This window comes from Cyprinodon tularosa, unplaced genomic scaffold (genome assembly GCF_016077235.1).
Source record: "Cyprinodon tularosa strain WSP-4 unplaced genomic scaffold, ASM1607723v1 ctg255, whole genome shotgun sequence".
Classification (NCBI taxonomy): domain Eukaryota; kingdom Metazoa; phylum Chordata; class Actinopteri; order Cyprinodontiformes; family Cyprinodontidae; genus Cyprinodon; species Cyprinodon tularosa.
In genome coordinates this window covers 830,001-853,825 of record NW_024038948.1, presented here as the reverse complement: position 1 = coordinate 853,825, position 23,825 = coordinate 830,001, and the positions used below count along the sequence as shown (strand labels likewise).

General features: G+C 40.0%; 1 protein-coding gene across 6 annotated transcripts in view; it reads right to left on the bottom strand.

Annotated features, from left to right (window-relative positions):
- The window catches only part of atp2b1a (ATPase plasma membrane Ca2+ transporting 1a), a 66,464-nt gene that overhangs the window by 6,511 nt on the left and 36,128 nt on the right, over positions 1 to 23,825 (bottom strand). For 2 of the 6 annotated variants that reach the window (XM_038288429.1, XM_038288430.1), the window contains exons 4-22: positions 15,857 to 16,054; positions 13,991 to 14,248; positions 13,792 to 13,917; positions 12,226 to 12,387; positions 11,057 to 11,095; positions 8,730 to 8,885; positions 8,427 to 8,641; positions 8,019 to 8,261; positions 7,681 to 7,922; positions 6,925 to 7,162; positions 4,890 to 5,069; positions 4,699 to 4,786; positions 4,501 to 4,607; positions 4,189 to 4,380; positions 3,805 to 4,018; positions 3,513 to 3,724; positions 3,316 to 3,423; positions 2,424 to 2,612; positions 1,750 to 1,839 (exon numbers count right to left, since the gene is read on the bottom strand). In XM_038288429.1, the coding sequence (XP_038144357.1) occupies positions 1,750 to 1,839; positions 2,424 to 2,612; positions 3,316 to 3,423; positions 3,513 to 3,724; positions 3,805 to 4,018; positions 4,189 to 4,380; positions 4,501 to 4,607; positions 4,699 to 4,786; positions 4,890 to 5,069; positions 6,925 to 7,162; positions 7,681 to 7,922; positions 8,019 to 8,261; positions 8,427 to 8,641; positions 8,730 to 8,885; positions 11,057 to 11,095; positions 12,226 to 12,387; positions 13,792 to 13,917; positions 13,991 to 14,248; positions 15,857 to 16,054 (3,257 nt within the window). Of the gene's footprint in view, positions 1 to 79; positions 136 to 1,749; positions 1,840 to 2,423; positions 2,613 to 3,315; positions 3,424 to 3,512; positions 3,725 to 3,804; positions 4,019 to 4,188; positions 4,381 to 4,500; positions 4,608 to 4,698; positions 4,787 to 4,889; positions 5,070 to 6,924; positions 7,163 to 7,680; positions 7,923 to 8,018; positions 8,262 to 8,426; positions 8,642 to 8,729; positions 8,886 to 11,056; positions 11,096 to 12,225; positions 12,388 to 13,791; positions 13,918 to 13,990; positions 14,249 to 15,856; positions 16,055 to 23,825 lie in introns of all 6 variants that reach the window. The other 4 variants (XM_038288434.1, XM_038288432.1, XM_038288431.1 and 1 more) reach the window with 4 other exon arrangements.

Genomic DNA, 23,825 nt, shown 5'->3' with positions numbered 1-23,825 from the left:
CAAGTCAAAAACAGCACAAATAGGAGAAAACTCACACACGAGACCAGAGACTTTGAACCCATGCAGAGCACGGTGCTACCTTTTGTTCAATGGTAGTAAACCTTTGAGTATAGCCCATGACACATTTCACAGTATCTAAGGAAGAATATTTGGGAAGTCAGAGGTATTCAAAGATCATTTGGGCCAAACTTTACCATATTGGACACATTCTATCAACAAACAGATGTTCACATAAAGGAAGAGTGAATCTTAGAGGAAGATGCAAAAAAGATGCGGTTGACCTGATGGTGTTCAGCCTAAAAATGGGAAAAATATAATTATTTATGACATGGTTAACATTCAAATGTGCATTTATTCCCTAAGGCTGTGGTTGATGGCAGTAAGATGTGTTAAATCCATGGAGGATGAGAGGGTCTTCCTGGTGATATCTGAAAGAGGAAAAGGCTCTAGGAGTCAGTGGGGGTGAAGTCCTTGGAAGGTCCTTTAAAGCACCAAACAAAAAAAATAAATAAAAAAAATCCCATTTTGACAGGAAATACTAGATGCCAAAATAACGAGTTTTCTTGAGCAGGGCTGGGAAAAACACGTCCCTTTAAAAAATTTTTTTTCTATTTTTCCTTTTTTTGACAAACATCAGTTTCATGTCAAGGAAACTTTAATCTTCCAAAAACCTTTAAAAATCATGATTTTATTATTTTTCTTCACAAGAAAAGCTGAATCAACAACCAAAAGAGCGTTTCAAATAGTTGTGGTAATGTGATGCTCTGAGGTTGCTTGGACTACTTACTGATACCGATGGAACAATCAGACAATGCCAGGTCTTCAGTTTGTGACATTCGGCAAATAAAGGATCTAGTGTTGATTAAGAATGAAAGGAAAAACCTGATTCTACATGCAGTGGCATGACCCTTAACAAGCCATTCATGATCTGAAACATGGCCAAAAGCATAATCTGAAGCAATGTGTGGGAGGGGTTACAGCACCAAATTCATAAGGTTGAATTTAAACACAACAAACTTTGTCCTGGCTGTTGTAGCTTCATTTGACTGCAGGGTGCAAGTGAAGATTCATCTGACCCTCATATTTTCCACAGCATGACCACAGTTGGAAAGAAAGGATTATTGAACCACTGACTGACAAGAAATCCACTGAAACAATCTGATTTCCACAGCGTTTCCATGTCATGGTTGTTCTCTGGTGTTTGGCTCGTGACCATGGGCTTATACTCAAAACATTTACCCAACCAGGGACTAGAGAGCTGCGACAAAGACCCATGAGTGCTACAAAGTCACAGAGCAGACTGAGGCGGCTGCAGACAAACCTGCTAAATACTGGATATAATATTTATCAAAAACAACGAGATAACAGTGAAAGATTTCATTTCTCTGACCCAAGCAGAAGCAGAACGGAAAACAGGACGACACAAATAAAACACCTTGACGCTTGAAGCGACCTGGTTACAGGGGACATTCATATACAGCAGTTATCGAAGCAGTATGGAAGATGTAGTTTGGTGTCTTATTTGGAATAAACGTAGGGGAACATTAAGGGAAGCATGAGGGTGTAAAGTTGAACGTTAGGTGAGAAAAAAAGAGGAAGAGAAAGATGTTAGAAGATGATATAAACAGAAGAAAAGTCTCATGCACTAAAGGAGAACACGCACTCACACCCCACAGTGGTAGAAGCGGAGTTGGCAGCAGTGGTAGTAGTAGAAAAGGCTACATGTGTAGGGCTAGAAACATTGGTTACATCGTGCTGCTGTTGGCTGGAGTTGGAGGCCTGCCGCCTTAGAGCCCCCTGAAAGGAAGTTCCACTCTGGAACGCACTCACAACATCCATCTGCAAAGAATCAGACAGCGTGACAGGAGAAAGCCCAGAGGGAAATAAAACAACAGCCAGAGGAGAGAGAGATGAAAATAAATAAAGATAATGCAGCAGTAACCAGAGAATATTTGTCACTTTGAAATTGAAAAAAGGGCAGAAAAACAGGGGAAGTGACCAGGTTCTGGGGTACTGACCAGAAGAACATTTTACCCAAAAATATGAGCTGGTTTTCCCCTTTTCTCTGCAGAACCCTTCCATCCTTTCAGCTAGAGCCATTCCAAAGTTCACTGCTGCAATGTGCTTTCCATCCACACAAATCAGTACTTCCACACTAACAGACTTTACAGCAGATGGACTTTGTTTCAGTCAGAAATAGGCAGAACAAATTTGCTTAAGCTCACACAGCAGAAAAAAACAAAAACAAGGAATTTTACTTTCAGGGTAAGAGGCATTCTCTAAGAATGCAGAAAGAAGGAACATAGCACAAACCGTAAGCTGGAAGAGCAATAGAGAGTTGGAGTTAAAGGGTTTATGGCTTTTGATTCCTTTGTTTCTGGGTGTGGTGTTGTGACCCGTGGTGAAATTTAAAGGACAATTACCTGAGTTTGGATCCGATTGAGGCCTCTGAACCAGAGGATTTGGCCTCGGCGAAGCTCTCGCTCAGCATGGTCGATCTCATCCACATCCTCCAGCTCCTCCAGTTCATCATCTGGTATCTCGTCTTTCTGGGTGCCGTGGCCGGCAGTTTTCAGGAATTTTAAGCGACTGGTGGGTACGGAGGAGATAACCTGGAATAAAACAAGGAAACAAATGAAGGAGAAGTGACTTACGATTTAATATTTGTAGATAATTCTGGAGTACTGTGATATTGCCTCCAACCATAAACGTAATCTAATCAGAAACTCTAAAGACTATTAATATAATAGCTGAATTTAAAAAACTTCAGGCTACATTAGTTCATGAATAGTGAGGAAAAATACGGCTGATGACACTAAATTGAGCGAAACTTCTAAATAAAGTAGAAGTGGAAACTATCCTGGACAATATGTGTGAAAGGCATGAGATTGTGTATAAATAATTAAAAGGAAACACCTATAGCATGGGGAAAAAACCTTTAGATCTTTCAGCTGTTCAGACTGTAGAATTATTATTATTTTACTTAGAGAAAATTTAACTTAAGCTATTCTAAAGACAGAAAAAGCTGGGAGAAAAAATTGGTAGCAAATAAAGACTTGTAAAAGTGAAAGGGTTCTGAAAAAATACATAATTAGGATACTTTTGAGCTGTTTTTTGTTGATAGATTCTGCATTCAAACCTGTTCTGAACCAGTAAATACACCAGATGAACAAATGTTTCTTTGTCACATAGTATGGTGACATTCAGTTTGTAAAAACCTAGGTGCCTTATTTAACAACAACCAGGTTGAACACAAGGGGGCAGCACATAGTAACATTTTGCCATAATAAATGCAAAGCAAAGCTGCTGTCCTACCTGTCCCCATAGCAAGGAGCCAAATCCTAGGAAAGTGCACCACAGCCATTGTTCAATGTTGAGCCCCACACAGCTGAATGGCTTCCCTCCAAATTGCACTATAACTATCTAGAAGAGCAAAGTAAGAAAAAAGGAAGAAAGCTTTATTTGAGTTCCTGTATGACACAAAACAGACAGAAATCTGTTGGCCAAACTACCTGAACAATAAATGTGCCAAAGACAATAGTACAAAAGATGGGGTTGTTGAAAACGCCCTCAAAGACGTTCCGTTCTCCATGTATTTTTCGGGCGTTGATTTCATTAAAAAGTTGCATCAAAACAAAGGTATTGAAAACAACTGTGTAGTGTTCAGAGGGTGGAGCATGGAGAGGTGCATTTCTGCCACTGTCGATGTCAAACAACTTCTCTCCTGCAGAAAATAATACATTGGGGGGTTTAAAAGGACACACATCCAAAAAAAACTGTTTTCCAATGAAAAGAGTTTCTTACCAGCAAAAAGCAGAGTAAAAATGATAACGAGCTGGTACACGGCCTGCCCGAGAATGTTCTTCATCATGGTGCGGGATATTAGAGGCTTGTTTCGGCCATACGGCTTCCTCAGCAGTAAGGATTCTGTTGGGGGCTCTGTGGCCAGAGCCAGCGATGCAAATGTGTCCATAATCAGGTTTACCCATAACATCTGAACCGCTTTTAGAGGGGAGTCCTGGTAACAGAGAGGAAGGAAAAAAACAGGAAGTTAATCCTACATTCTAAAACACTGCTAATATATAAAATGAAAATGTGCAGGTGAAAAAATGATGCCAACGGTGAAACAAACACTTAGGGCATTGGAAACCACTTTTTGATTCAGTAACAAAAAAAAAAGAGGTTTACCTGTGTGATGCACGCTCCTGTAAATGCTACAATGACCGCCACAACGTTAACAGTTAACTGAAACTGAAGGAACTTGGAGATGGAATCATACACATTCCTGCCCCACATCACGGCTTTAACGATGCTGGAAAAATTATCATCCGTCAGAATAATGTCTGAAGCTTCCTTTGCAACGTCTGTCCCAGCGATACCCTGAAAACCAAAAAAAAAGGGAAATGATTTATGTTCTGAAGAGATGTAGCTTTCTAACTTGCCGATAAGCATAGCTTGAAATGCTGCCGTTATGCAGAATGTTTAAAATGGAATATTCACCATGGCAAAACCAACATCAGCTTTCTTTAAGGCAGGGCCATCATTCGTACCGTCCCCCGTCACTGCGACTACCTGCCTCTGTTCTGCTATTGTGCTGTCAATAATTCCTGAAATTGGAAAATAATATAGTCTCAAATAAACACAGTTTAAAAAAAAATAAACATGGCGATTCACCTTTAAACTAAAAAACAATGATACCTTTAACCAATGTGTGTTTGTCTGTGGGAGAAGACCGAGCCAGAACTCGTAGTCTCGGCCAGATTCTGTCAATGCGTTCTTGTTCAATCTAAGAATATTAAACAAACAAAAAAAACAAAACAAAGCTCTAATACCATCTCAGCACATCATGGAGGAATTCAGGACGTTAGAGTGACATGTTGTGGCCCCACCTCTCCTCTTTCATTGCGTATTCTGCGGTTAAATTCTTTTCCCTCCAGGCAAAGGAAGTCATCTCCAGGAAGTAAGATACCACACTTGGAGGCGATGGCACGCGCTGTGTTAATGTTATCCCCAGTCACCATCCGCACTGTGATGCCAGCACGCTGGCATTTCCTGATAGCTTCCGGGACCTGAGACATAAAGGCCAACAATCACACATTAAGTGGGGTTTCATTATCAGACATCAGGATGTACTAAAAGAATGGAATTTTCTGTTTTAAAGCCAACATTAAAGTCTCTCTCTAAATATCCTCGATTGTTTCCAACAAGCAGGTTTACTGTCACACGAAGAAATACCCAGAAAACCCAGCAAAGAAAATGAAACCACATCACTGTAAGACATTGCTAAGTTGTCTTTACCCCATTAGTTTTTCGTCTTACTTAGGGCAAACAGCATTTGATGCAAACCATTAAAAAAAAAGCTGACCTCACATTACTCAGCTCCTTTCCATAGGGCGCCTGAGTGTCCAGCAAAGAAAAACCAATGAGCTGCTTAGCATGTCCCTTTAACTCAGATACTCAAATAGCAGAGGCTATCGCTAATTCTATCAACAACCATATTTAGATTAAAGAGGAGGGATTGGGGAAATATGCAAAAAAGTCAGCAGCATCTAAAAGTGACAATTTTGCATCAACACTTTCTTTTGAGAGTTGCCTCTTATAAAGGTTCAGAACATGCAGAGTGCTGTATGCAAGTTTCCTTATTCCTTACATCTGAACCGAATTTATTAACTTAATGTACAACTAAAGAGGAGAAACATGAGAGTTTTTAGAGTAAAAAAACATCAAAAAGAACAAAAAAACAGGCAGACTGCTTGGAGTGTATCTGAAAAGTCTAAAAATCTCAATTACATGAGGCTCTGAGCTTTGACTAGGCCGTTATAATTAGGTTTGATTTCAAGGACTTTATAGTTTGGTTAGAATCTCAGTCAGTCTAGCTTGGCTTGTCCTTATAGGATAAAGTCTTGGTAGTTTTTTAAACTTTTTTTTAAAGAACCTTTTATTTTTCTACAATTAAAAATTTCAAAACATTTGTTGATACAGGTGATGTTAAAAGCGATATAAAAGTTATAATTACACAAATGCATTAATAACTGATTGATCTGATAACAGATCTGGTTTCCAGACCTTTCTACACCTGTGAGGACAGATCATTTTTTGAATGAACTTTGAATTCTCGGGTTAAAAAGGTAGAATTTCATTTATAAAGATTAAGTCATCCCCTTTATCATGTACACCTGTTTAAGCTTCGGCTTTCCTTCTGATGGAGACTTCACGTTCTTTCATTTGACTTTAATGATTTTCTTTGCAACCATCACTTAAATATGAACAATGCATCTTTGTTTACAAAAACATTACGTCGATTTTTTCTTTAATACTTTTGAAATAATCAAAGATAACTGAAATTTCCAAAAATATCTGTGTATAATCACATATTTTGACGCCTTGTCTCATGTTTGCATATGGGAAAGCACTTCCCTAATACCGTAATTAAATATTGTTTGAAACTAATAAGGTTTTCCCTGACATTTCAAATACTAAATAAACCCTTGATGATAAAATAAATGTCCTAAAGTTTGTGGCAATAATAGGACAATGTGTGAAAGTAAAGCTTAGGAAACTAGTGAAAGGTTTATTCTTAGGAGTCATTTCTAGCCCTTTTCTTATCAACTCTTGATTGCCCCCATAAATGATTTCTGAAAATATGTCTCCGCTTGTTATCTAGATATTACACAATGAAGTTGATAGTTCCACATTAATGCAACTGGCTTGGAATAATATAACAATTAATGGACACTATGGCAACACAGCAATACAAAAGCTTGGTTTTGAAGCTTGTGCGACTGAAACACTTTTCAGGGTGGCTAAAACCTTTGGTTGATTTTTAAGGCCATTTGTGAGAAGACTCCAAATGGATGCTATTGTGTTTCTCTACATGTTACTTGCTGGAATACGGCTAAGGTGTAGTCCAAGTTTAACTGTTACCTCTGGTCTCACAGGGTCCTCGATGCCCACCACGCAGATGCATGTTAATCCAGTGAGAATATCGTTTTCATTGTCCCATTCAGGTTCACCATCAGAGGCAGGAAAATCTCTGTATGCAAGGCAGATGGTCCTCAGGCCTTCTGAAGCCATGGGCTCAATGACCTTCTTCACCATGTCATCTCTATCCCTCGGGCGGAAGATCTTTGGCTCACCATTTGCAGTAAGAATTTTGTAGCACCTGAGGAAGAAATTTGGGGGAAAAAAATATTTGTGAATGCAAGGAAGAGAGTGGATTTCCTGTGTTTGAAAACTGCAGGTGAAGAAGAAGATACGAGTTCAAATGTAAAAAAAAAAGTGATGAGATCGAGGTGTAAGCAAACAGAAAAACACATTATTTCAGTAGTGTGCTGATGTAATCAGATGTAACACTAAGCCTTCTGTGGGCCTGCTCCATTAAGGAGCTTACTGAGCTGTTACCGGCTCATTTTCTTAGCACTTGTTTTAAGTCTCAACATAAGGGGCTTGGGTGGGATATACTTGAACTTCTTAGCTGCTTAAGCTATTACACATAATTTAGTACAACGTCTGGCCAACTGGAACAAGTCTGAAAAGGTCCCAATGAAACAAGTTTCACTTTAATAGAGGACCAGAGAAAAAAAACAAACAAAAAATAACTTAAAAAACAAAAATAATAGGATGAAATAGGAAATCCAAAGCGACAAAAGGCAGACCCCAGAAATGAAAAGCATTGTTTACTTTTTAAGGAGAATTTCTGAGGCTCCTTTGCTGAACATCCGGAAGCTGCCGTCGGCCATCTTCAACACGGTGCTCATAGATTTGCGAACAGAGTTGAACGTGTAGACTTTGTAGAGCTTCTCTTCAGGGATTTCACTGCGGATGGCGTGATAGTCTCGTTTCAAATCATTAGAGAAGCCAAGCAAGGCACACTCTGTTTTGTTGCCCAGCTGACGAGGCAGACCCCCTTCTTTTTCTGGAGGCTGAGGAAAAACATAGCAAAGAGACATGAAGATGAGATTCTAAACCCAGATCCTGACAGTATATTTTACAGCTGGAACACATTTTTACACGCCTACCATGATATTAGTAGTGTAGGCGCAATTAACAGCTATTCCAACAATCAGCGTGTCTAAAGTAGAGGAAGGGATGCTTTCTGGTTCTGGGACTTTCCTGTGGTGCTTTTCAGCGATGAAGACCTGGACCACAGTCATGCGGTTCATGGTGAGGGTTCCCGTCTTATCAGAGCAAATAGCTGTAGCGTTTCCCATCGTCTCACAGGCATCCAAATGTCTCACAAGGTTGTTGTCCTTCATCATTTTCTGCATTAAAAGAAGGAGAGTTTTACTCATTTGGCATGACTTTGCTGAGAAACAGAAGGGATCAGTGCATGGCTTAGAGGTATCAGTCACATCTCTACAGCCTGGCCTGCTTGTTTTAATACGCGTGCATTTAAGCTGGTCATTACTGGCACAGGTGGAATTTACCTTCACAGAGTAAGCCAGAGAGATGGTTACGGCAAGCGGCAGGCCTTCAGGAACAGCCACCACCAGGACGGTCACACCAATGATAAAGAATTTCACAAAGAACTGGATGTAAATGGGCGTGCAGTCCTTGACCCAAGGCAGGTCCTGGATCCAGAATGTGTCTATTACAAACATCACCACCAGGATAATGACAGTGACGGCTGACATAAGCAGCCCTGGAAAGAAAGAAGAAATCAAAGATAAATCACATGAATGTATACGACTGGTTCCGTTATTCATCAGAAAGATGTTTTTCTCAATCACCTGCTTTCCCAATTTGCACAGCTAGTTTGGTTAGTTTGCCTTGGAGAACAGACTTTTCTTTCTTTGGCAAGTTGGCTTTTTTCTTCTCCTCTGCATCAGTTGCTTCGTCGCTGTTGAGAGGCTGCATCTCCATAGCTGCACCATCCTGTGCTTTTGCTGCAGCAAAGAGCACAAAGCAAACACGCTGTAACAGATCTGCAGAGAACTCACCTGGGTATTCATAAACACTGAGCAAGCAACAGATTTTAGTAACTATGCAAATAAACACTGCATACAGCATAATTTATACATCACAAACGAAACAACTGAAATTTTATGTATTTAATTTTATCCGACCTTTGCAATTATTGTACTGGTTTGCCTAATTTGCTGTCTGATTCATTGGTTTTGAAAACTACCTTTAAGTTTATGAGAAAATTTCAACAACTGGTAGAGGGGAGGAACAAAAAATAAGCAGTGTCTATATTTTTGCCATATATTTTTTCAACTATTTTTATAAAAATTAGGGATGTCGACTACAAGACAATAGGAAATATAAAGACACGGAGAACTGTGCAAATAAATAGATTTTATTCCCTAATATTCAAAGCTTTCTTCATGAGGGAGGTAAAACCATAACATGTCACATGTTTAAAGTCTTTATTACCTGCAATGCAAGTCTGCTATATGTTGAATTAAAAAAATAGTTAGTTGGATTAAGCATGTATTCCAGACCCACAGTTAAATTTATCAAAACTTTATATATGACCCCTTAATTGACTTTCATTCATAAAACAAACGATTCATAATAATCATATTTACAGAGTAGCATTATCAGGGTTCTCAACAGGATTTTTTATTATATGCTACACCTGCATAGTCCTTTTTTTCTCTATTTGCTAATTTAGCACACTCCTTTTTCTAGTTTGAGGCGGTGTTCGTATCCCCCCTCAATATGCAAACTATCAGATTGACCAGGAGACGTTGCTCTGATCCACCTGCAGCAGCGGTAAGGCGGCTGTGCCCAGCACTGCTGCTGATAAAAAAAATTGCGTATTGGCCTAAATTTCAGTGAAACGGGCACAAATATGAACATATACTGAACTACTCTGAAAAAAACTGACTATACAGCTTATTAGCAGACACCCACTTAAAGATATTAACAACAGGCTGTGTATTAGCAATATTTTATTCTATCTAGGAATAGACCCCCAAAACATAATAAAAATTGTATTGATATGAGTGAGATGTCTGAACACAGTGAAATAAAATGACTGCAGTATTAATGGTTATGCAAAGAAAAAAGATGCTAAAGTTAAAACATGTACATCAGAGTTATTTAAAACAACATTTAATTAGAGCATTCCGTGCCAAACCAGGAGAAGGTGGCTAACATGGCAGTCATGTTAAAAATGGGATATTTAAAAGCAAAATTAGGGAAACGTGATACATTACATACAGTAAAAATGGAAGGATGGTAAAATATCTGACTTTTCCCTAAATCACAATACCATCTTTTAAAGGGTTACACAATAAATCAAGTTGTTTAAATGGAGGAGAAAAAAACGCTTGAATGTAATTTGTCACAGGCTGTTAAGATTATTTTGCTTTAGAAAATAACATGGTACACTGTATGTGACTTTTTGCCACAGAAATACAGCAGTGCTGCAGCTGCTGTGGAATATGGCTTCTTTTGCACTTACACGGTCGCTGTAATCTCAGTCTAAAGGATTATTGTTGATTCCTGGCAGGCAGAGGGAATCTGTGCACCGGGGACCAGTGCCAGGGTTGTGGTCACAGACTGAAGCTACACTGATCATAAAGTCCTAGCAGCGCTAGAAGGCTGCCTAGCTATTGGAATTGGCAGGAAACAGCCTAGATATCATTTCCTTAAACCTAAAACTGCACAAGTGGAGCGCTTACAGTTCAGCTCTGAAGCAAATAGTTTTACACCAAAAAGAAAGGAAAAAAAAATCAAATCATAGGAACCTGAGAGACAACTGGAGAGAGCCATGGGTGGGAAAGCAGATGTTCTGGCCTCAAAATTGTTGCATGGCTTTAATCTCTTCATCACTAATCGCTATAACTGGATTCAATAGCACCTGCTGCTCAAAGCACAATGTGCCAGGGAAGGACGAGAGAAAGGGAGGGCCAGACAGCACACCGGACAGCCGAGAACAGCCCGTACTAAGTTTACCCTGACGGTGTCCAGAAAGAAATAAAAATGCTTTTCTTTTCCAATTCTATTGGAAATGTATATATAGCATAAAAGCATCTAAGCCAAATTAAAAGTGTATATTTTATTTTATATGAAGCTTTAACTCAGTGTTCCAGGGTATGAAACATACCTTTTTTTCGATTTTCCACTGATCCATCCTGTTTCTTATCTATCAGAAAAACAAAAACAAACCAAAGATAATAAACTTACAGAAAACACAGATGGTTAAACAAATACCATGGGGGAGCGTTCTAAATGTTTGATCCCTATACGTTTAAAATCAGAAAACAGATGCAAATGATTTTTGAATCGGGTTAATTTCATCCTGAAAGCTCCACACATTAGGGGTCCGTGCGTAGCTCCTGTTGAAAGCACACTCATCACTGATATACTCGGATGAAAATGTAAATTTCATGCATAGTTATATTTATTGAGCCCTAACACTGTCATAGAATCCTCCTTAGATTCTGATCTTTTTATATCAGTGTGGTAACTCTGACTTTGAAGTAATTGTCGTCTTATTTGGTCCATCTTAACATACTTTCATTATATTGATGATAAACACTTAAATACAGGTTGCTGCCCATCAAAATTTTTGTTTTAAAAACAGAAGCACAGACATAGCTGGTGATAGGCATTGAACAAAAATCAGCTTTATTCTAAATAAATAAAGTGTAATCAGGTCAACCTAACGAAAACACTCTTTAGCATGCAAGTGGTTATCAAGAAAACTCAGTTACCCATTTGCCGTTTTAGTGAGGTTCTTAAAATTTAGGTCAGAGGATGCTCAGAGACATAAGCCATTTAAACGGAAACTGTATCTAATGCAACATGAAGAGACATGACTGTGTCTCACTGAAGGTACAGCAGACAGCAAAACTTTTAGATCAAAGAAGGTCAAACCAAGTACAGCAAACTTCCCTTTTATCCCTTGAGGCATCCCTTCAGCCTCCATCAGGAAACATTGTGGCAACATTTTAGAAATCCCGGATTTGGAGTTAAAAAAAAAAAAAAAAAACATGCACAAAGAAAACACTGTTTTTGTAGACCCAGCCATATTAGGGCCCAGTGATGCTAAAGCCTTTTTAAATTTGTAGCTTCATACTGATTGTATTTGTTTTTAAACAAATTTAATAATGAATTATCTCCCTTTATGAAAATGGACACGAGAAGTTGGCAGTAAAAATGTGTTGCAAGGCTCTGGGAAAAACCTGCTGACCACTAAGAGTGTTTGTAAACTGGGTTTCCAGGATAGACAACTAAAACCAGTAGGATAGACAAGAGTGGAACACCACCAACTTTTTCGCTGTTTTTTCTTCTCCTCCTTTTCCTTCTTCTTTTCCTCTTCATCTTCATCGTCGTCTTCGGCAGCCCCGAGTAGACAGAAGATAATTCCAGTTTGAGAGTTGACCCCCACAGCAGTCACCACCATTTTTCCTGAGCCTTCCATTACATGAGTGCCTTTAAACAGAAAGGAAATGTGTCAGTAAATACATGAAAGGTTAAAACACAAGTATAGAAACCATTTTACAAATTTTTTTCATCCATATTTAATTATACCTTTTATAACCTTACTGATAACGGATTTCCTTTTTTTTCCTTTGTTAATTTAGGTGCAAATGTTAAGCAGAAGTACTTTGTTCAGTGTTTTAGTAAGGCGATATGCAGTACAGTCAGGTAGACATAAAAAAAGGAAATACAAATAACGATGCAGAAAGAAGCGATTGCTAATACAGGGACAAAAATCAACAAAGCAAAAACATTTTATCATATTTCTAAAAGAAAAACTTATTGTTGTGACAGTCAATAACAGCTTGAACTGATTCCATTCAGCAGCGGGAACAGAACACCAAACCCCTTTTTATTCTAATAAATCTACTTTAAATAACTTCAGTCTTTCAAGTGAAACACGCAGCCTGGCATAAAAATTCTTGCATTTTAAAATTTTTCTTGGACAATCTCAGCAGCAATAACAACTAGACAATAAACAATTTCATAATAAATAGCTTTTCCTATTATTTTCTTTCCAGATCAATTATTCAAGGAACTCTAATAAGACCTTCCTTACCATGTTAGTGTCGTCATAGTAATAAGTATTAGGAGACCAATGAATCTCCTATAAATAAACAATGTGATTAGGGTCATTTTCCACACCTAACCACTTTGCACACGCAAAGCAACTGAAGCATAACATTTATATTGCAACTAAATAGCTCTTTAATTTTACGCTCATTAACTTTGCTAAACAAAAGTTCAGGTTGCTTTAAAAATGACTTCTAGTACAAAGGGAGCTTTTAAAGGATAAAAATATATTATTAGCATGGAACTAATTATTTATATTTTCTTTTTCCTTATATCCTCAAATTTAAAAGTGCATTGTGTGAAATTTAAAGAGGTCAATAAACAAAAGGTAGTGGATTATTAGGTGGAAAGATAAATATTTAAAAAGCAGTTATTTATTTTTAGCAGAAAAGTTTTTGAATGCGTTTGTATTTGGCTTCTTAAAATTGGATCTACATATCTTAGAAGGTTTTTAAATAGTTATATTATGAACAAATAAGACTTGGTGCCAAGACACCCTGATAGAGCAGGGCTACGTGTGGGGATGAGAAGTGGAGGTTAAGTGGGGATGTGGTTTAGGTTGAAGGAGGTGGAAGCTAGCTTAGCTTTATTCAAGCATGGATAATGAACAGAAGGACAATAAATCTTTTGTCTGAGTCAGATGATTTTATAAAGGCACGTGTTGTTTGAACCAATAGAAAAAGTCAACTACAATATTAACTATTCAACCCAAAGAGGGCAGCACTGAGATAGTCTTAATACCAGTTTTGCAAAATAAAATAAAAATTACATGAAAAACATTACCTGATAACATCATTGGATCTTTTTCTAGTGTTTTCTTCACATGGTCCGACTCTCCTGTGAGTGAGCTTTCATCGATTTTAAGATCATTGCCTTGTACAAGGACTCCATCCGCAGGTAAGAGGTCACCTGGAACACATTGGGGATCATTTATAAATCCCAAATTCATGTATATGTACCTGTAATACAAAACTGCTCTTACCATATTTTACTTGTGCAACATCGCCTACCACAATCTCAGCCACGGGAATTTGGATAACTTGTCCTGCTCGGACAACAGTAAATTTCTGCTCCTGCTCAATTCGGCTTTGGAGGCCTCTAAACTGCTTGTCTTTACTCCAGTCATTAAATGCTGTCACCAACACAACACAGATAACTGAAAGAAGAATGGCAGCACCCTCTATCCAGCCTGCCTCAGACTCCCCTTCATCATCTCCACCACCAGCAGCTCTTCCACAATCTGCAGAGCAAGACAGAGATAAAATCTTGATTCAGATACCAGAAAATCCTCCACATAGTTAAAAATACGGTGATGGGAGAAATGTTTTGCCCTTCTACAGATTTATTTTATTCACGTCTCCGATCATACCAATTTTTTGTAAAGCATAAGAGAAGTGCTTTAAAAAAAAAACTACTTTTTGAATCAATTTGACTGTATGATCTGGTTGAACTGTGACCTTGAGGTGACGTGTTGTGAATTTGGCGCTATATAAATAAACTGAATTGAATTGAATGATTTCATTAATCAAGAGAAAAAAATCCAATCCAACCCGTCCCTGTTTAAAAAAGCAGAAGAACCGAACAAGAAGACAAACTTTATTTACTTTATTGGTTATTGTTCATTATGAAATTATTAAGAGAATTGACAAAAACGGCACCTATGAATGTTTTAAAATGAAAACTACATCTGACAAAAATGACCATAAATGCCAACATCACATTTAGAAATCTATTTATGATCCATCTACAAAAATATTTTCTGAACCCATGAGACAAAAGCTCAACATTTGGCAAGGATTTTTATATTTTTACAAAGGGCAAAAACCTAATGGCATTTCAAAAAAAGGATCTTCCTATTTGTAGTCAAACAAGGTGAATGTAGTGCTGGGGTCTAAGGCTGCGTTTCTGCTTCAAGCAATGCTGAACTCAGTTTGATTGAAGGAGCCAAAAATTCGGCTCTGAGAGGTAAAATGCTCCCAAGCAGAAAAATAAAGACTTGTTTCCATTCTGGGTTTTTATGCACATTTTCACATAACTATGAGAAGTGCTTGATGAAAACAGCAAACTTTTAATCAAACCTAATAAATTTTCTTGAAAAAGAGATGGCAATATATCTGTTATGTTCTGACGGAGCTAATATTTATCTTACATGACTGACTAGTTTCCACTGCCAGCGTCCTGAATGCAAGCTTTAGAATCGGACTTCTCTTTCCTCATATCCAAATGACGTTAAAGTAAGCACAACTTGCCTGTTTGCAACACATTCATCAAAATCTCCCTCCATTACTGATCAGTGGTCTGTGCTAGCTTGTTAACTCTACTTCCTGTTTACTACAGGCAAGCATAACTTAAAGGTATGACAACATTATGTTTGGCATTGCTTGGATAATTTGCTCCAATAGATGAAAACACTTCCACTTGGGTTTTTTTTTTTGGACATAAAAGTTCACTCAAAATTTGTACAGCATTTTGATAAAAAAAAAAAAAACAGCTAATGAATGGCTGTAAAGACTTTGAAAAATGGTGGCTTCGTTTCCTCCACAGCAATGTAAAAGGTTTATTTACAGTTAAACCAAAGGTGTTGTAACAGTCATCCCTGATGGAGGAACAAATGTTTAAGCAAATTATCATCCAAAGGAAGAATTTTATTATCAGTTTCTGATCAAATTAATTGGAAGGTCAAAAATGTTTTGAGTTGACAAAAAGCCAGAATTATTCTGAAAGGAGAAAACATCTTTCTCCAACATCAAAGAATGAAAAACTTCTGGAACAGTTTCATGAAATACTGCATTAATACAATAGCACATACAAATAAATAATCCATGTAATTCAGCAACATTTCACTTACGTTCTCTTTCAGCATCTGGTGGTCTATAAAAAGAAAGGCCTAGTGAAACTATGGCTGCCACTTCAAGAATAATTAATGTGACATCCTGTAGTGCCTCCCACACTAATTGTAAGAAAGTTTTGGATTTTTTGGGTGGGATTAGATTTTCTCCAAACACAGTTTTTCGCTTCTCAATATCAGCTGGCTGTCCACTTAGACCTGCAAGACAAAAAGAAAAAATATATCTCAGCAAGTAAATAATTTTTCAAAAGGAAAAAGAAAAAAAACAGTATGCAAGCACTTATAATTTGATGACAGCTACATTTTAGAGCACTTAATTGTCAGCCAAAAAATTGCTAAAGTCATGTGTATTCAGAGCATTTGACGAAACATATTCGGGGAGACCCTGCCCTCTAATGGGGACACACATTCAGTGGACATGTCAAACATTTTCACCTCTTTCAGGCATTCCAGACAATGTGAGAGCTGAGGTCAGGTCTAACCCCACAAACTGCTTTTCTAGTGAAATGACCAACTGACTCAGAGCTGAATCAGATTTGGACTCTGGTACCCATGAGCACTGCGGTCCCTCTGACACATTGTCTGCCTGGCTAAAGAACCATTCAGCCATGTATGCAGGGAGCACTCTGCAGAAAGCCATTCAAATGCCTCCACATTAAAAGCACAATTATATAGTCAGAAGAGACTCCACACATTTGATGATGCATGACAGTTTTCTAGTCCTATTCATGCTGCATATGCGTGGGTAACTGACTGTAGAGACTAGCTAGAGGTTTAGGTTTGTGTGTGTGTGCGCGCGGGAGCGTGGAAGAGAGGAGGTGGAGTAAAATCAGGATCATGAGAAGTGACTAAAACTGTAACTGATGGGCAGATGTGGGTGGGCTGAGGTTGAGGTGCTGGTCAAAAATAAATTATTGAACACTGGAACTCAGGAAAGCAGCTCAGGTTTCTTATATAAAGAAAGAGAAATCCTGAATAGAAATGGACTGGATTAAAAGAATCTGTATTTTATTGCCAATCCCATCGTTTAAAACAGGACTGACAAACTTTACAGTGAAGGAAAATTAGTCATCAACCAATCCATAAAATCAAATTTAAGAAACAGAAATTTAGGATGAAAGGCAACCACCAATAAAAAGTTCCCATTAGGGCTATCACCAGAGCATTTATAAAATCATTTTAACCTCTTCCGTTACCCTATCACTATTTAGGTTTCACCCAGCTACCGCCCAACCCTGCCAACATTTCTAGCAGGTGGTGGCTTCCTTTGTGGTTTTGTAATGGAAAGTTCTTAGCTTGTGTTATGTGCTTCGGGCACATTATGATTTTTGTCCATTTCTTTTCTTTGTTTCTTATAAACTTTAGTTGAAGGATCTTTTGTTAATATATTTTGGGATTCTTTTAGCAAGTTAATTATGTTAATTTGTGGTGCTGTCGTCCGCCTATAAATAGGCTGGCCTTCAGCACGTTAGCGCGTTCCTTTCCAACCTCGTTTGGACGCCACTTCCCACCTGCTTCATTTGCTCCATCGTGCGCGGTGCGCACTTGTCTTGTCGCTGCGGCCTGCAGCGGACGTTCCAGCCTGCCATGTGGTATTTTTGTTACCTTTTTCTTACTTTTTTCTTGAGGTTTTTGGCCTGGCGGGACCGGTAGTCCTGTTTTCGATTTTTCTTTCGCTTAGGTTATTTTTTGCCTTTAGTCCGGTACCAGTAGGGGCTTCGACGGCCCTGTATAGGGTTGGCCCCCTGCTGTACCGTTTTATTCTGTTTGATCGGCCTGCCAGGTCCAACTTTCTGTTGTTACTTTGGGTTTCTTTTTTTTCTTTTTTTGGGGCACGGGATTTGAGGGCCGTTAACTATTTTTCTCTTCGCAGAACATCTGAAGAAGCCGAACCAAGAACAACTAAAACGGAGAGAATTTATTAATAAAATATCTTTTTTTGAACCCTCATTTTTGTGTCGTGTCCTCAAATATGTTGTGTCCTTGGTGGGCGTAACATATTTTTTGGGGGCTTGTTTAAACAAAGTGTGCCTTTTAGAGACAGGTCGTGTCCTACGGTTGGTTCTTGTTTGTTGGCGGTTGTGCTGGGTTTGTGTGTATTTTTGCGCAGCTGACGCGCGTTGCGCTGATTAGTTAGAGCATTCGGTTCTGGTGGTGCTGTAGCTTCATTTGTGCAGAGGTGTTCCTGATTTGGTGTGGCTTGATTCCAGGGGTAGACATGGAGTTTGACCTGGATGAGTTTGTTCGAGGGCCCACGTTGGATACTTTGCGTAACTGCACAAAGGATCAGTTGCTGTTAATAGCCGAGCATTTCAAGGTTACCGTAGATAAACGCGTTAAGAGGGGAACAGTTAAAGCTGAGTTGTTAGAAGCGCTGGTGCAGATAGGAATTTTTCCTGCTACAGTTTTTCCGAAAAGTCCTGTTGGATCGCCATCAAAGGCTTCGTTGAAAGATGACCCGGTGCGTTTGAAGGAACTGGAAGTTGAATTGGGTCCGCTTGCTTTGAGAGAAAAGGAGCTGCATCTTGAACAGCGACGATTAGAGATACAAGCCGAACTGCGTTTGAAGGAACTCGAGCTTGGTGCTGAGTCCTCACAACCCAAATCGACTGATTTTGACGTGAGTAGAAATGTTCGCCTGGTTCCTCCATTTAATGAGCGGGATGTTGATAAATACTTTACTTTATTTGAAAGAGTGGCACTCACACTTAAGTGGCCCAAAAATGTGTGGACTTTGTTGTTACAGTGTGCATTAAGTGGCAAAGCGCAGGAGGCGTATGCGTCTCTTTCTGTGGCTGATAGCCTTGATTTTGAAAAAGTTAAAAGTGCTGTTTTGAGGGCATATGAACTAGTACCAGAGGCTTATCGTCAGAAATTTCGTAAGTTAAAAAAACGCTACAATCAAACTTATGTGGATTTTGTTAGAGATAAGGAAATTCTCTTTGATCGTTGGTGCGCTTCTAAGAAGGTTGCCGATTTTGCGCAGCTTAAGCAACTTATTTTGTTGGAAGACTTTAAAAATAATTTGCCTGAGAAAGTTACCACCTACTTGAATGAAAATAAAGTCTCAAATGTGTCAGAAGCTGCGGTGCTCGTTGATGAGTACATGTTAACGCACAAAAGTAATTTTGAGCGCTCACATCTCTTTAGTAAGTTTGACTACTCTGAAAATAATGGGAAGGAGTGGGCCAAAACTGCCTCGCTTGTTGAAACAGATGTATCTGCTGCGCTCGGTGGCGTGGGAGGCAAATCGGATAACAGGTTGGAATTAAAAACTAATGGGACGTGTTTTTATTGTAAAAAGGGTGGACACGTCATAGCCAATTGCCCGGTTTTGCAGAAAAAGAACACTAAGCCCGTCGCTCTAATTAAAACCGTGAAAGGCGATGTTCATCCGCTTTCAACACAGCCTTGCGAGTATGCTGATTTTAAGCCTTTCATTATGGATGGATTTGTTTCTTTGTCTCTAACTGGTGAAAAGATCCCTGTAAAAATATTACGAGACACTGCTGCCTCTCAATCTTTTATTATGGAGGGAATCTTGCCGTTGAATAACGACACTGCGATTGGCTCTGATGTTCCAGTGCGTGGTTTTGGCATGCAAGAAATCTGCGTTCCTCTGCATAAAATCGTGATCCAGTCTGAGCTGTGGTCTGGTGACGCTGTGGTTGGGGTGCGTCCTAGTTTTCCAATAGCGGGCGTCTCCATGATCATGGGCAACGATTTGGCTGGGGGTCGAGTATTGGTTACCCCAGAGGTTACACCTGTTCCGGTGTTGAGCGACTGTCCAGATGCGCTCGCCCGTAAATTCCCAGGTGTTTTCACGTCATGCGCAGTTACGCGTGCAGCACTTAAACGTCATCAAGCCGAGAGGAAAGATGAGTTTGACTTGAGTGGAAGTTTTTTGTTCAACGCTGAATCCGAACATGTTCCATTGAAGCGGACTGTGGAGGATGACATGTTGGATGTGAATACGCTATCATGGTCTAGGAAGCAGTTGATCGAGCTCCAGAAAAGTGATAAGAGTTTGGAGTCATTGTTCGGCGATGCATTAACTGATAAGCCTGACTCCATTTCTACTGGCTATTTTTTGGATGATGGTCTTCTGATGCGTAAATGGACCCCTTTGAATGTGTCTCCTGTTGAAGAGTGGAGTGTGGTGAAGCAGATTGTTGTTCCATCTCCATATCGTTCAGAAATTTTGCGGTTGGCACATGATAATCCGTTAGCGGGTCACCTTGGCATCAGAAAGACCTATGATCGCATTTTGCGTCATTTCTTTTGGCCAGGATTGAAGAGCGATGTCGTGCGCTATTGTAATTCGTGTCACTTTTGTCAAGTGTCTGGAAAGCCAAATCAGACGATTTCTCCTGCTCCTTTGTATCCCATCCCAGCCATCACTGAACCATTTGAGAGAGTATTGGTTGACTGTGTGGGTCCGTTGCCTCGAACCAAAGCGGGGAATAAATTCTTAGTAACGGTGATGTGCACCTCTACTCGTTTTCCAGAGGTTTTTCCGGTGCGTAAAATAACTACGCCCGTAGTGGTTAAAGCATTGACAAAGTTTTTTTCATTGTTTGGTTTACCTCAGGTTGTGCAGACTGACCAGGGGTCTAATTTCATGTCTAGAGTTTTTGCACAGGTTTTACGTCAATTGGACATAAAGCACTGTCATTCCAGCACTTATCACCCAGAGAGTCAGGGCGCACTCGAGCGTTTCCATCAAACTTTAAAAACAATGCTTCGCACCTACTGTTTGGAGTTTGAAAAAGACTGGGATGAAGGTGTACATTTACAAATGTTTGCTATTCGGGAGGTGGTTCAGGAATCTCTGGGGTTTAGCCCGTCGGACTTGGTTTTTGCTCACACTGTTCGCGGCCCTTTAAGGCTGTTGAAAGAGAAGTGGTTGTGTGACAAATCTGACCTGAATTTGTTAGACTATGTTAGTAATTTCCGGATGAAGTTGAATCGTGCGTGTGAGATTGCTAAAGAGAATCTTAAAACTGCACAGGCTAAAATGAAGTCCTTGTTTGACAGAAGGGCAGTTTTGAGAGTTTTTCAGCCTGGGGAGAAAGTGTTAGCGTTACTTCCGGTTCCTGGTTCCAGCTTGCAAGCGCGCTATAGTGGGCCTTATACAATCACGAGAAAGGTTGGTAATCGTGATTATCTGATCTCTACTCCTGATCGGAGGCGCACTTCACGCTTATGTCATGTGAACATGCTGAAGCCGTACGTCGAACGTGCATCTGCTCTGCATAAATCTATCAGTTGTGTTTCCAGTGAACGAGATGACGCAGATGTCGGGGCAGCTGCAGATGCACGGGAGGAGCTGTCCGGTGCTGAACCTGAAGATGACGTTTTCTCCCCGGCTGTTACTGAAGGGAGGGTTCCAAATTCAGCGGTGTTGGGGAACTTGCCTCTCTTGTTGTCACACCTTGATTTTTCCAAGCAGGCTGATGTGGTTCATTTGATCCAGTCTCATAGGTCTCTGTTTGCAGATATTCCCACTCAGACTCGTGTGCTCAGCCATGACATTGACGTTGGTGATTCCAGGCCAATTAAACAACACCCGTACAGAGTGAACCCAGACAAACGGCGCCGTTTGCAGACGCAGGTGGAGTACATGGTGGAACATGGACTTGCTGTTGCCAGCAGTAGTGCGTGGAGTTCACCATGTCTCCTGACTGTTAAAGCCAATGGGGAGGACCGTTTTTGTACGGACTTCAGGAAGGTAAATGGGGTGACTAGGCCGGATTGCTATCCACTCCCTCGTATGGAGGATTGTGTGGACCATGTGGGGGCTGCCCAGTTCGTTACGAAGCTGGATTTGCTAAAGGGGTACTGGCAGGTGCCCTTAACGGCGAGAGCCCAGGAGATTTCCGCCTTTGTCACACCCGATGATTTCCTTCAGTACACCGTGATGGCTTTTGGGATGCGTAACGCCCCAGCGACGTTTCAACGGCTAATGAATGTTGTTTTGTCGGGTTTATCATTCTGTGAGGCTTATTTGGATGACGTGGTGATTTGTTCTGCTACCTGGACTGAGCACGTTGACCATTTAAAAACTGTTTTTACGCGTCTGAGTGAGGCTAATTTGACGGTTAATCTTTCTAAATGCCAATTCGGCCACGCGACGGTGACCTATCTTGGAAAAAGGGTCGGGGGAGGTCAGGTGCGCCCCGTTGAGGCTAAAGTAGAGGCTATTCTTTCTGTCCCAGTGCCCACCACTCGTACTGAGCTACGCCGCTATCTGGCGATGGTTGGCTACTACAGGGGGTTTTGTAAAAACTTTTCCTCTGTGGCTGCCCCGTTGACAGACCTACTTAGCCCTAAAGTGGCTTTTATTTGGTCTGATCGGTGTCAATCTGCTTTTGAGCAAACTAAGCATTTGCTGGTTAATGCCCCTGTGTTGTCTGCTCCTCGTTTTGATGTACCATTTAAGTTGGCTGTGGACGCTTGTGATTCTGGTGTCGGAGCTGTCCTGCTCCAGGATGGTACTGATGGGGTGGAACATCCGGTTTCTTATTTTTCTAAGAAACTGGATAAGTATCAGAGATGGTATTCCACCATTGAGAAGGAGGCATTAGCGTTGATCCTTGCTTTGGAACATTTTGAGGTGTATGTTGGAGGTTCTATCGGATCTGTGGTTGTTTTTACGGACCATAATCCGTTAGTTTTTCTGGCTCGCATGCGGAATAAAAACCGCCGCTTGATGAACTGGTCTTTGCGACTCCAATCCTTTAACATCTCTATACAGCATGTTCGTGGTAAAGACAACGTAGTGGCCGACGCACTCTCGCGTCTCTAGTCCCGTTTGTTTTTTTCTCTGAATGGGTTGGGGTTTTTTTTTACTTCAGACCCCATTCAGAGTCTTTGGGTGGGGGTGTTATGTGCTTCGGGCACATTATGATTTTTGTCCATTTCTTTTCTTTGTTTCTTATAAACTTTAGTTGAAGGATCTTTTGTTAATATATTTTGGGATTCTTTTAGCAAGTTAATTATGTTAATTTGTGGTGCTGTCGTCCGCCTATAAATAGGCTGGCCTTCAGCACGTTAGCGCGTTCCTTTCCAACCTCGTTTGGACGCCACTTCCCACCTGCTTCATTTGCTCCATCGTGCGCGGTGCGCACTTGTCTTGTCGCTGCGGCCTGCAGCGGACGTTCCAGCCTGCCATGTGGTATTTTTGTTACCTTTTTCTTACTTTTTTCTTGAGGTTTTTGGCCTGGCGGGACCAGTAGTCCTGTTTTCGATTTTTCTTTCGCTTAGGTTATCTTTTGCCTTTAGTCCGGTACCAGTAGGGGCTTCGACGGCCCTGTATAGGGTTGGCCCCCTGCTGTACCGTTTTATTCTGTTTGATCGGCCTGCCAGGTCCAACTTTCTGTTGTTACTTTGGGTTTCTTTTTTTCTTTTTTTGGGGCACTATTTTTCTCTTCGCAGAACATCTGAAGAAGCCGAACCAAGAACAACTAAAACGGAGAGAATTTATTGATAAAATATCTTTTTTTGAACCCTCATTTTTTGTCTCGTGTCCTCAAATATGTTGTGTCCTTGGTGGGCGTAACACCTTAACCCCATAGAAAATCTATGGGGTATTGTGAAGAAGAAGATGCAATACACCAGACCCAACAATTCAGAAGAGCTAAAAGCCACTATTAGAGCAACCTGGGCTATCATAACACCTGAGCAGTGCCACAGACTGATCGACTCCATGCCACGCCGCATTGCTGCAGTAATACAGGCCAAAGGAGGCCCAACTAAATACTGAGTGCTGTACATGCTCATACTTTTCATGTTCATACTTTTCAGTTGGCCAACATTTCTATAAATCCTTTGTTTTTATTGGTCTTCAGTAATATTCTAATTTTCTGATATGATGAATTTGAGATTTTCATTTGTTGTCATTTGTAATCATCAAAATTAAACAAAATAAACATCTGAAATATATGAGTTTGTATGTAATGTATGAATA